The 12,142-nt window shown below is 31.9% G+C and overlaps 3 protein-coding genes across 3 annotated transcripts in view; 2 read left to right on the top strand and 1 right to left on the bottom strand.

The window, feature by feature from the left end:
• The first annotated feature begins 1,425 nt into the window (after window positions 1-1,425).
• On the top strand, window positions 1,426-2,888 carry LOC108776175 (uncharacterized). Its single transcript, XM_018542708.1, has 2 exons — window positions 1,426-1,444; window positions 1,525-2,888. Exon 2 carries the CDS (start codon window positions 1,613-1,615, stop codon window positions 2,711-2,713), a length of 1,101 nt encoding a protein of 366 aa, XP_018398210.1. The 5' UTR covers window positions 1,426-1,444; window positions 1,525-1,612; the 3' UTR covers window positions 2,714-2,888.
• Window positions 2,889-2,904: 16 nt separating this feature from the next.
• On the top strand, window positions 2,905-5,802 carry LOC108776157 (uncharacterized protein K02A2.6-like). The gene is made up of 3 exons (XM_018542693.1): window positions 2,905-3,007; window positions 3,143-3,874; window positions 4,388-5,802. The coding sequence occupies exons 1-3, from the start codon at window positions 2,905-2,907 to the stop codon at window positions 5,800-5,802; spliced, it is 2,250 nt and encodes a 749-aa protein (XP_018398195.1).
• A 948-nt stretch (window positions 5,803-6,750) lies between these two features.
• Window positions 6,751-12,142, bottom strand: part of LOC108776165 (zinc finger MYM-type protein 1) — a 14,655-nt gene continuing 9,263 nt past the window's right edge. Inside the window, exons 3-7 of the mRNA XM_018542699.1 lie at window positions 9,663-9,807; window positions 9,367-9,522; window positions 7,554-8,007; window positions 6,820-7,329; window positions 6,751-6,778 (exon numbers count right to left, since the gene is read on the bottom strand). Coding sequence (XP_018398201.1) covers window positions 6,751-6,778; window positions 6,820-7,329; window positions 7,554-8,007; window positions 9,367-9,522; window positions 9,663-9,807 — 1,293 coding nt within the window. The remainder of the gene's footprint in view (window positions 6,779-6,819; window positions 7,330-7,553; window positions 8,008-9,366; window positions 9,523-9,662; window positions 9,808-12,142) is intronic.

The following is a 12,142-nucleotide window of genomic DNA, read 5'->3' on the forward strand; positions in this document are numbered from 1 at the left end:
AAAGACTAATTTTTACGATGTGAAATATAAATATTTATATGGCGTTATATGTAAGATTATAAATAAATATTTTATAATTTGATATCTCTTGCGTTGGCTTTTATGCTCTTCAAATAATTATAATTTTTTTCTTTTACGTTCTTTATTATATTTTTAATTATATTCTTTGGCGTACAATATTATTGCACATGTATACTGCAATGCACCGCTTGTTTTACAATAAAATATTAAATTTATCATATACTTAATAGAACTAATTCTTTTAATAATTATCGTAATTAATAAAATTTCAAAATAAATGAAAAAAATAAATGATTTATTTTGTACTGTATCTTGTGTAACTAATAAAATAAACATTATAAGCAACTTTTTAAACAAATAAATTTTTTAACTGTTTAAACAAAACGTTTTTTAAACATTTGTATTTTATGTAGGAACACAGTACTGTAACTTCTCCAATTATCACACACACAGTTGTAACGATGCCCCCCGAAAGATCGTCTCCGGCAAAAACACCCAGCCGGATGCCGCTGCATCAGCCTGCGATGCGGCGATGAGGGCGCGGTGCGCCCGAATATATTTTTAATTCAAACTAAGCATAATTCACAGGTACAGCAGCGGCCGTTATAACCGCCAGTCTCGTCGGGAGATTTCGGCCACTATCGGGGACCGCCGATCGCAAATCTTCTCCCACGAGAAGCCGATCGGCGGAGAATATCGAGGGTGGCCGGAACTTTGCGAGCGGGGCTGGCGGCTTAAGTATAAAATACCGCTCCTACGACGTTTCGTCGCCTGTTTCTTACGTTCCATGAAACAATCCGTACCGTCTCCTAGAACACGCTCCGCTGCCTAGAAGTAGGATAGGTAGGTATGTTCCAACTCACACAGACGTGATTGAGAACCGGCCACGGCTTGGATAGCCAATGGCGTTGCTCGTTTTTGTTTTGTGTGCGTGCGAGTTTGCATGTGTGCGTGTGAAGGTAAAGCGCGGGAAATCGACGACGAAGGTCGCCAGGGGCGTCGACTTGGGATTCGACCGTGTGTGGAGGTAGGAGTTGGCGTGGGCAAACTGCCACAGAAGAAAAGGTCCTAATAAATAAATTTATTTTGCCATATTTACTATTCTTTTTTACAGCGCTTACTTTTATTTAAATATATTTAAATTTATTTTCTTTTTTCTTACGTTCATGTGTGTATATATATATATGTAAAATAGCAAATACACTATTTTGATAGCCCTTTCAAATTTGCCGCGTAACGCACCGATGGGAAAGAGAGCGTAGAAGATAAGGAGGAAGGACACGTGCGGAGAAAAAGAAAATTCCAAGCTACGGAATAGAATTAATTCGTTCGGTGATAGACAATAATTTGTGCGTTCGTTACTAAAAGGGAAGCAAGGGAGGAAGTAGAAAATGAGCTTTAAATGTCGTTTCTCATATTTCAGGTGAGAAGGGTGTAATTAGCGTAATATAGTATTAAGATTGTAATGTAACGATTTCAATCAAGTATAACCTCATATTTCAGTGAAACACAGTGAAGCTTATTTTCCCCACGAATAAACATAACCTGTATCCAGAAAACACATTATAAAACGACATTTTGCATAACTACAATGAAGAAGCTACGATTTGAATTTGTGGTGAAATCAGAAACAGATCCAAAAACGAACGTGTTAGCTATAACCTCAATTGAGACACCACAGGGCGAAATATACAAGATTCCAGTAGAATACCAAAATATAAGACATCATGAAAAACTGACAACAACGGAAACGTTTAAAAGAATAAAAACCACGCTAAAACTGAGGCACCAATCTAGGAGAGTATGGATTACATTAAACGAAGAACTACGAGATACGTACTTAGATGAGGACGAAAATTTAAAATATGAACAATACTACTTAGAAGAAATTACAAACGAACCAACTTCTACCAGCACCACAGAAGATACATTGAAAAGATTTTTGGAAGAGAGCAACGTAAAGAAAGCGATAGAAAAATTTGTAATTGAAAAATTTACAGGTAAAAATGTGAATGGAGTTCAGTGGTTAGAGACATTTGAAAAAGAATGCAATCGTTTGAAGATACAGAAAGATGAAGAAAAAATTGAAATTCTTAGATTATTTTTAGAGAGCTCTTGCTTAGACTGGTATAGTTCTATGTTAATAAAACACTCCATTACATCGGAATGGGAGATTTGGAAAAACAATTTTCATGAAACATATGCAGATAAAGGATGGTCTTCGATTAAATATGCCATATCATACAAATATATAAGCGGTTCTTTATTAGATTATGCTCTGAAAAAAGAAAAACTCTTATTAGAGGTAAATAAGGCAATAGATACATGTACATTAATAGACCTTATGGCAGTAGGATTACCAGAATTTATAATAAACAGAATTGATAGACAAAAGCTGAGAGAAACCGAAGATTTGTTCAGAGAATTACGCAGTCTAGAGCACATGATAAAAAAGAAAAACACAGAAAATAAAAATTTTAATAAATACATAAAAGACGATTCAGAGAAAAAGCAACAAAAAAGACCTTGCAAAATTTGCGAAAAAAAAGGTAAAATGAATAGATTCCACCCAGAATCTGCATGCTGGTTTAAAGCAAATGAAAACGATAACAAAGAAAAAAACCAAATAAAATTTGTAAATAATACAGAATTAGAATCGGAACTAGTTACCTTGGAACAAAAAAACTTGTAATCCCACCATTAATCAAAATAAAATTGCAACTACAAGACACTATAGAAGTAATGGGAATATATGACTCAGGGTCGAATGTCTCTCTAATAAACTCAAAAATATTAAAACTAAAGGAAAAAAAACCAGAAAAGGTGCAAAGCGCAAATTTATTAACGATTAATGGTGTGAAAAAAACTAAAGGAATGGTAACAATGAAAATAAAAATCTTCGATATTGAAAAAACTGTAGATATTTTCGTAATTGATAAAGACACTTTTCAATATGACTTCCTAATTGGATTAGATTTGATCAAAAGTTTTCAACTAATCCAAGACGAAAACTTAGAGATAAAACAAAAAAAATATAAGAAGATTATGCAAAGAGATTCAAAAGAAGATAATAAAGTTTCCGATAAATACTTAATAAATTTTAATGAACACATTATTACAGAAAATTTTAATATTTCAGTAGATCACTTAGACTACGAAAAAAGAACGGAAATAAACAGACTAATAAATGAGTATAGTTCAAATTTTGCCAAAGATAAATACGATGTGGGTACAGTAAAAGATTACGAAGCTAGGATCGACTTACAAATAGACAAATATTGCTGTAAAAGGCCGTACAAATGCAGTGCGGAAAACAGAAAGGAGATAGAAACACAAGTCGCAAGATTGCTGCAGGAAAAATTAATAGAGGAGTCATACAGCCCCTTCGCAGCCCCAGTAACTTTAGCACTTAAAAGAGAAGAAAATAAGAAAACAAGATTATGCTGCGATTTCAGAGAATTGAACAAAATCGTGATACCACAATCACAACCTTTTCCGGTAATAGAAGATTTAGTGACGAAGGCTAGAAATTGTAAAACCTTTTCGATACTAGACATTAATTCAGCGTTTTGGTCAATCCCGTTACGAATAAAAGATAGGAGAAAAACGGCATTTGTCACACAAGAGGGACACTATCAATGGACATGCCTACCGTTTGGATTAAAAACCTCACCAGCAATATTTCAAAGGATATTAAGCAATATAATAAGGAAACATAAACTTACAAACTTCACAGTAAATTATATAGATGACATACTAGTATTTTCGAGAACGTTTGCAGAACACATAGACCACTTAACACAATTGTTGGAAGCAATACAGAAAGAAGGATTTAGATTAAAATTTTCTAAGTGTAAATTTGCAAAAAGTTCAGTGAAATATCTAGGGCATATAATAAGTAACAACTCAATAAGACCAATAAAGGATAATCTGATCTCGATAAAAAACTTTCCGACCCCAAAAACTCAGAAACAGATCAGACAGTTTTTAGGAAAAGTAAATTTCTACAATAAATACATACCAAATCAAACTATAATATTAGATCCATTACATAACCTTTTGAGAAAAGGACAACAATTTATTTGGACCACAGAATGCCAAAATGCCCTCGACAAAATAAAACAACTACTGTGTTCCCAACCAATACTAGAAATATACGATCCAGATCTTCCAATCTACATTTACACAGATGCGAGTTTACAAGGCATAGGAGCAGTAATGAAACAAAAACAACCTAATAATCAAGAAAAACCAGTAGCCTATTTCTCAAAAAAATTAAATAGCAGCCAAAAGAAGAAAAAAGCTATATATTTAGAATGTCTTGCAATAAAAGAAGCAATACAATATTGGCAATTTTGGCTCATAGGGAAGTCATTTATAGTTTTCTCAGATCATAAACCTTTGGAAAATTTAAACATAAGATCAAGAACGGACGAAGATCTAGGAGACTTGACGTATTACTTGTCGCAATACGATTTCACAGTTAAGTATGCTCCAGGGAAAAATAACTTAGAGGCTGATTGTTTAAGTAGAAACCCGGTCTTAGAGGCTGATGAAAACAAAGACGAAATATTAAAACTAGTGAACTTAATACAATTAAAGGATATCATCGCTGATCAAGAGAAAAACGAAGAACTACAACACAAAAAAGATAGAATGATACTGAAGAACAGAATATACTACAGAAAAATCAAAACTAAAGAAAAAATTATCTTAACAGAAAAATTCAGTAAGGAATTTATAAAGAAAATACATGAAGAATATTGTCACATAGGGATAATACAAATGAAGAATAAAATTACACCGTATTACATAGCAGCAAATATGACACAAAACATCAAACAAATTTGTAAAAATTGTGAAATATGCATCAAAAACAAAGCAAGAGGACAAACGAAATACGGATTGATGTCACAATTGGGCCCTGCGAAAGAACCATTCGAAATAATGTCGGTGGACACGATTGGAGGATTCGGTGGCTCCAGATCGACAAAAAAATACCTACATCTATTAGTGGATCATTTCACAAGATATGCATACATTTTAACATCAAAAACACAAACGGCGAAGGATTTCATAAAACTAATCAAAAGGGTAACAGAAAACAATAAGATTGGCATGATATTATCAGATCAGTACCCGGGTATAAATTCTAAAGAATTCAAAACATTACTAGAAGAAGAGGATATACCGATAGTATTTACTGCAACGAACTCGCCATTTTCTAATGGACTTAACGAAAGATTAAACCAAACTTTAGTCAATAAAATCCGGTGCACAATTAACAAAGAAAAAAGGAAACAAGCATGGACGACGATAGCACAAAAATGTACACAAAAATATAATGAAACGGAACACACAATAACAGGATTCACACCAACTTATTTAATGGAAGGAAAAAACATACCAATGGTACCAAAAGAAATCCACCAAAAAACGAATAATAATTTAAGTCAAGATAGAAAAATTGCTTTAAAAAGAACCCTTAAATCACATAATTACAATAAAGCTTTGTACGATAAGAATAGAAAAATAAAGGAATTTAAGGTTGGAGAATTAGTATACGTAGAAAATGGAAATAGACTAAACAGAAAAAAATTAGATGAACTAAGAATCGGCCCCTTTGAGATAATAGAAAAATTATCAAATTCCATTTACAGAATAGATACAGGACACAAGAAAGCGGAATCAAATCTTTTTCATATTACGAAGCTCATTCCAATAACAGAAGACATCGATGATATGGAGGATAGGTTTTTCCGGAGGGGAGATGTAAAATAGCAAATACACTATTTTGATAGCCCTTTCAAATTTGCCGCGTAACGCACCGATGGGAGAGAGAGCGTAGAAGATAAGGAGGAAGGACACGTGCGGAGAAAAAGAAAATTCCAAGCTACGGAATAGAATTAATTCGTTCGGTGATAGACAATAATTTGTGCGTTCGTTACTAAAAGGGAAGCAAGGGAGGAAGTAGAAAATGAGCTTTAAATGTCGTTTCTCATATTTCAGGTGAGAAGGGTGTAATTAGCGTAATATAGTATTAAGATTGTAATGTAACGATTTCAATCAAGTATAACCTCATATTTCAGTGAAACACAGTGAAGCTTATTTTCCCCACGAATAAACATAACCTGTATCCAGAAAACACATTATATATATATATATACACACATGAACGTAATATATATATTACGTATATATATATATATATGTATACACATACACACACATATATGTATATACACCTTGACAATTCATGTTTTTTTTCTTACTTCTACACTTGCAACAGTTTTACTTATTCTCCGTTGAACACGCGAATGTAGAACTCCTGATTTTGTTCCTTTTTATGAATTCGTCCATTATAAATTCTAAATTCAGATTTTGGACTATATCTGAATGAATATGCAGAACCGTACTAAAACAGCCGTACTATTTAACAAAATAGGAAGCATTGTCGAACGTACATATGTTTTTAATCTCCTAAGAGCTGAAAACGACCTTTCAGCAGTACAGGACGTTGCCGGAATTGTAAGCAGGAGTTCTATTAGTTTTGTATATTCTGATACAATTTCTCTCACAGCTACATTTTCTTTCAAAAAGTTTACAACATCTTTTACATTTTGTATCTCTATTTTCCTTGACTCTACTATATTAAAAAACATCGTTTGATGTAATTTCAATATACTCCTGTCAAAATCACTTTTGTATATTGCAATAATGCGATCTATGTCACTTTGGTCTCGTCGAAGCGTTACATCTTCAATTAGGTTTAAAATATTCAGATTTTCCGATAAGAACCTCTCATGTAGCGATGCAACCACTTGATCGTACACTTCTAGATACGTTTTTTTATAATAACTTTTCGGCGTTAAAAATTCATGTGCACTTCCAGCACCCTCATTTTCCAACCGTCTTGGGATCTTGCGAATTCGTGGCACTTGAGGTTCATTTAATCCCAGACTTTTGGCATTTGTGGTCGCTTCTTTCCATATTTCTTCGAAACTTTCATCTCTACCTTCGGAAAAAACATCCATGATAGCTTGCACTTTATCATGTGCTTCACGAATATTTAGATCTGCTTTTTGTAGATGGCTATTCAAAATTTCGATTCTTTCGAAAATAGCTATCATGTAACATAAATGGAAGTAAAATTCAAAACTGTACAGGTTTTTCAAAAAGCCAACGGTCTTCGCATGGCAGCTACAGTTGAGAGTTGAATCATTTTGCAACTGTTCAAAGAAGCTCTGAGCAGCCTTATAATTTGACAGATTCTGCAGTGTTTTTAGCGATTTTACTCGTACACACCATCTAATTCATTAAAAACATAATAGAATATAAATGTATCTTTAATATATTTTTTTACATTAGTATTGACAATTTAACAATATGTCATGTTTGATAATATAATATTTAAAACGAGAAAAAATGTAATTAATATTCGTTTATACATGATTATTTATCCAATACAATGCAAATATTTATATATTGTGCACTATCCACTATATAATTATAAAATATTTATTATGTTTTACCTTGTAGGGCAAAATTGAGTCAACACAGGACAGTTTTCTGCTTGCAATTCTTTAAATTGTGCTAACCGTTTAGGGGAATCTCGAATAAAAGTAATCAACTCTTTAACAATGCCAATACAATTTTTAGCAGTAGGTATTCGCTCCATTCCGTCTTGTACTACCAGGTTTAAAGTATGGGCATTGCAGTGAACATATAGCGCTCGAGGTTCTAGTTCTTGGACACGAGCTTGCAATCCTGTAACTCGCCCACTGAAATTCGCTGCTCCATCGTAACACTGGCCTCTTAATTTGTAAATATCCAAATCATACCGTGTAAAAATATCCTTTACTATTTTAAATAATGCATCAGCTGTCGTACTATTTGTTTCAAAGAAGCCCATAAATATTTCTTCTACGGTTAAGTCCTCTAGCACGATTCTTATCGAGAAGGATATTTGTTCCAATCGTGAAATATCTGAAGTTTCATCCATAATGATTGCAAAAAAATTAGCTTTTTTAATTTTTGCGAGTTGTATTTTTATTACTTCGTTTGCCATTAAATGAAGTATTTCATTCACGCTATCATGATGGATCCATTTATACGTTTTTTGATTAAGCCATTTATTTAATATTGCGACATCTTCACTACGCAGTTGTAATAAACTTAATAAATTTGACGTCTCTTTAGTTTTTCCGCGAATAGCTAAACCTTGTCGCGCTAGATAGCTTATTGTAGAAACTATTTTTTGTTAAGCTACTCGAGCATCTGCCATTTCTTTTTGTTTTGCTGCTGATAAGTGGTAAACAACTGTTTGCTTCTTGATATTTGATAGCCCTGTTATAGCAGACAAATGAAATTCAGTCTTTTCGTGACTTTTAAAGCGTGCAACTGCGTTTTTCCAGCAATGAAAACCGTTTTTTACAAAAGCGTCTATTGTTCTTACGGCATGAGAATTTGAAGGGAGTGGTAACTGTAGACTTACAGCTTCAGTACATAAGGTACAAATTGCTTTTCGGTCTGTATTTAATTTTAGCCATGTAAACATAATTTTCCAATGTTTAAATGATTTAGGTACGTCGTTAGCTATAAAATAAACCGATATTTATTTATTTATATATTTATAGGCATATTAAAAATAATAATTTGTATGTTGTATGATTATAATATGTATATTTGCTATCGATCATAATAATTTCAATAACCACAGGTGCAAAAGAACATCACAATAAAATGTGTTAGTTTAGTTAGTTGTTAGTTTACCTCTCAAAATATTGCTAAATATTTAATAATTGTGTTTTTTAATTGCTTGGCACATCTTGACATATACACACACAAACGTAACAAATTAATTCACTTATTTTCAGTATTAATAAACAATTTAACTCTTTTAATTACATATTCTTTGTCACGATAATCTCATAACCTTGAAAGAATAAAATTATTGATTAACACTGAAAATACAAATAATTGATTAGTATTCAATTGCACTAATTACCGTAATCAACGACACAACGCTACACATCTGTACTCAGCTTGAGAATACTAGTCGGATGTGTAGCGTTGTATCGATGATTACAACAATTAGTGTAATTGAGTACAAATCGGTTTTCATATTTTCAGAGTTAATCAATAATTTTATTCTTTCAAGGTTATGAGGTTATCGTGACAACAAAGAATATGTAATTAAAAAGGTTAAATTATTTATTAATACTGAAAATGAGTGAATTAATCTGCTACGTTTGTGTGTGTGTGTGTGTGTGTGTGTATGTGTGTGTGTGTGTCAATATGCGTCAAGCAATTTTAAAGCAACCATAAATAATAAAGTGATCCTACCTTCATTAGGAACATTTTTTAAATGTCGGTCATCTCCTACAAATAAATGGAAATCTGCTTCGACGTATAATTTCCTACAGTTTTCTTCACTGTCATCAGAATTCAATTTCAAAATTTTATCAGAAGAACTAAATCCTACAGTCTCACTGATAACGTCTATAAATGCAATAATTATCATGATCAATTACAAGTAAACGCAAAAGAATACAAAATTAATTTATAGCATAAGAAAAAATATAACTAGCAATTTAAAATTTTATCAATTAATTTAAATATATTTTAAGAGTTTATCATACCTTGATTCAATTTTTTAGCACAATTGAAATAGAAACTGTTAAATTCTCCCTCATTCGTTTTTTGTTGAAAAGCTGAGTTTGTGTACGTATTGTCGTTGGAATTTTCAGGCTCAGCATTTATACACGTTGTAACAGGCACAGATCCCTAACAGCACAAGATATCCTCAGGATTATCCTGAATATATCCAAGAACATCCTGGACATTTTATGGACATACATATTTCCACAGGACGTCCTAAGGACATCATCTTCAGGACACACTTAGGACGTCCTTTGGACATCTTCAGAACAACGTTGGGATAGCCACAGGACGTCCTTGGGATAATCTTAGGACGTACTTGTGGAGCTTTTTTAGGACGTCCTGGGACAATCTCAGAACATCCTCAGAACGTCCTTTGGAAAAGATTTCGGTAAAAGTTTTTTATATACAGAAGTATACATGTAATTTCAATATTTCTTATAATATATACAGAGTGTGGAAAAAGTCGCGGACTCCTTAAATATCTTGAAAAGCATTTCTGAGATGTCAGTTAATATATCATTTTTAACCCTACAATTTCTGTATGAAATATTTTTCTCAGAAATGTTTACTTTTCAAAATATTTAAGGAGTCCGGGACTTTTTCCACACTCTGTATATATATTATAGGATATATTGAAATTACATGTATATTATTTCAAGTAAGTAATTGAGAATGCGAGGTACTAGATTTTTCTGCTCTTATCTATAAAAGTATTCTCGACACAAATGAGAGATATCATGTCAAATGTATTATTGGAAAATAATTGTGAAGGCAAAGACATATCCCATAAACAGAGTGATTCTATATTTTTGGTCAGTAGTTTAATGCAACAGTGGAAATACAACATATTCATTTTCTAATAATGGTAATTTAACATATTTTGTATGAATATTTTCTATCGGCCACATTTGTAAATCACTTAGACCGTATACAGTAAATATCTGTAATAATGATGATGGACATGGAACATGATAAAAATCTTGTTTATGTAAAAATTTATGACCTATAATCACATTTATTTCAAGATCTTTATTATATGCTATGTTCTTAATTAACACAATAGTTCCATCAATTAATGCACAGCAGTTATCACCTATTACATCTATACGTAATGTCATGTTTGTTTTTCTTATTATTTTATATTGTGGATTACAACAACCATGTATTAATGGCCCAAATGAATGTGTAGATTTTAAGTCTACAATAAAATTTTTATTTTCTTCTGTCGGTAGTTTTTCTGTTACCTTATTTTTTTCATATTCTACACACCTTCGAACAATTTGTTGTAATGGTTTATCATATTTTTTCAACAGTTTCTTCAGAGTTTGCAAAAAATTTTCATACTTAAATGCACTAAAATTATCTAATGTACCAAATTTTTTTGCATCCCTTACAAGATGAATAAGACCGTGTACATTATGAGAGATGTTATGAATACCATAAATTAATGCAAATGATTTAACAAAATGTTCTAATAATTCTTGAGAATAATCATATAAATTTTGTAAATGCGTAGAACATAATATTCTAATAGCTACATGTAATGTTATGAAATGATCATATATGTCACTTCGAAGAATATTTTTAAAAGCTACAGGTCCTGTATATAAAAGCAGCTGTCGATATTCTGTAGCTTTCCACAATTTCACCAAATTCAATGATCGAGGCTTTCGTACGAACTCAAATGGTACGTGTATTTTTAATACATTTTCTAAATTTGATGATATAATTTGACATTTTCTATTTTCTAAACGAAATTTTAGATTGCCAAATAGCCACAAGTACAATAATCGTCGCATAACTCCAAGACAAACCAAATGCATGTAATCTAACGGTACATTATTTATTAAATCAAAATTTGGAATTTCTTCAATAATTGATTTTCCAATATGATGATCTTCATCGTTCTTTAATCTAAACTCAAGATCTGTTCTCAATGGAGCATTTATTTGAGGAAAACAAACCTTATTACAACGGAAATCACCTTCTGTTGTACATTTGGTACAGCTTGAATAACCAGTGTGTCCCTTAATTTGTAAAACGAATGCTTTTGCTGGAGCATCACATATTATAGAATTTATACTACATTGAATGTGTTTATCAATAACAATTCCATTATTACATAATAACTTTGTTTCCTCTATAAATTCTTTTAAAAAATCATTCGGATTACAAGGTTTCTGTTTACCATAATATATTCCAATAATAAAAACTTGCTTTGATTCTCCTATGGAACCCAAAATTGGCCATAACTGCTGTTGTGAGGACTTTGATAATGGTAATCCATCAATATTAACAGATATTTTTATATTAGTTACATTTATAGGAGCAGTTAAAAAAAAATTTTCTATTGACTTCAATAAACCAAAGTGATAATATTCTCCCCCAGCACAATTTCTAACATCAGTATTTCTTGGAGTATGCAAAAGTGTCCTGGGATCAGATGGTATGTTAGAAT

The sequence above is a fragment of the Cyphomyrmex costatus genome, unplaced genomic scaffold, assembly GCF_001594065.2.
Source record: "Cyphomyrmex costatus isolate MS0001 unplaced genomic scaffold, Ccosl1.0 scaffold1106, whole genome shotgun sequence".
In the NCBI taxonomy this organism is placed as follows: Eukaryota; Metazoa; Arthropoda; class Insecta; order Hymenoptera; family Formicidae; genus Cyphomyrmex; species Cyphomyrmex costatus.

Bases quoted from the DNA above. Each gene is read 5' to 3' on its own strand.
- LOC108776175 (XM_018542708.1), top strand. From the start codon at position 1,613: ATGAAGAAGCTACGATTTGAATTTGTGGTGAAATCAGAAACAGATCCA.
- LOC108776157 (XM_018542693.1), top strand. From the start codon at position 2,905: ATGAAAATAAAAATCTTCGATATTGAAAAAACTGTAGATATTTTCGTA. The intron at 3,008-3,142 runs GTTTTCAACTAA...ACATTATTACAG, and splicing joins TGGATTAGATTTGATCAAAA to AAAATTTTAATATTTCAGTA. The intron at 3,875-4,387 runs GTAAATTTGCAA...TTTGGCTCATAG, and splicing joins TAGATTAAAATTTTCTAAGT to GGAAGTCATTTATAGTTTTC.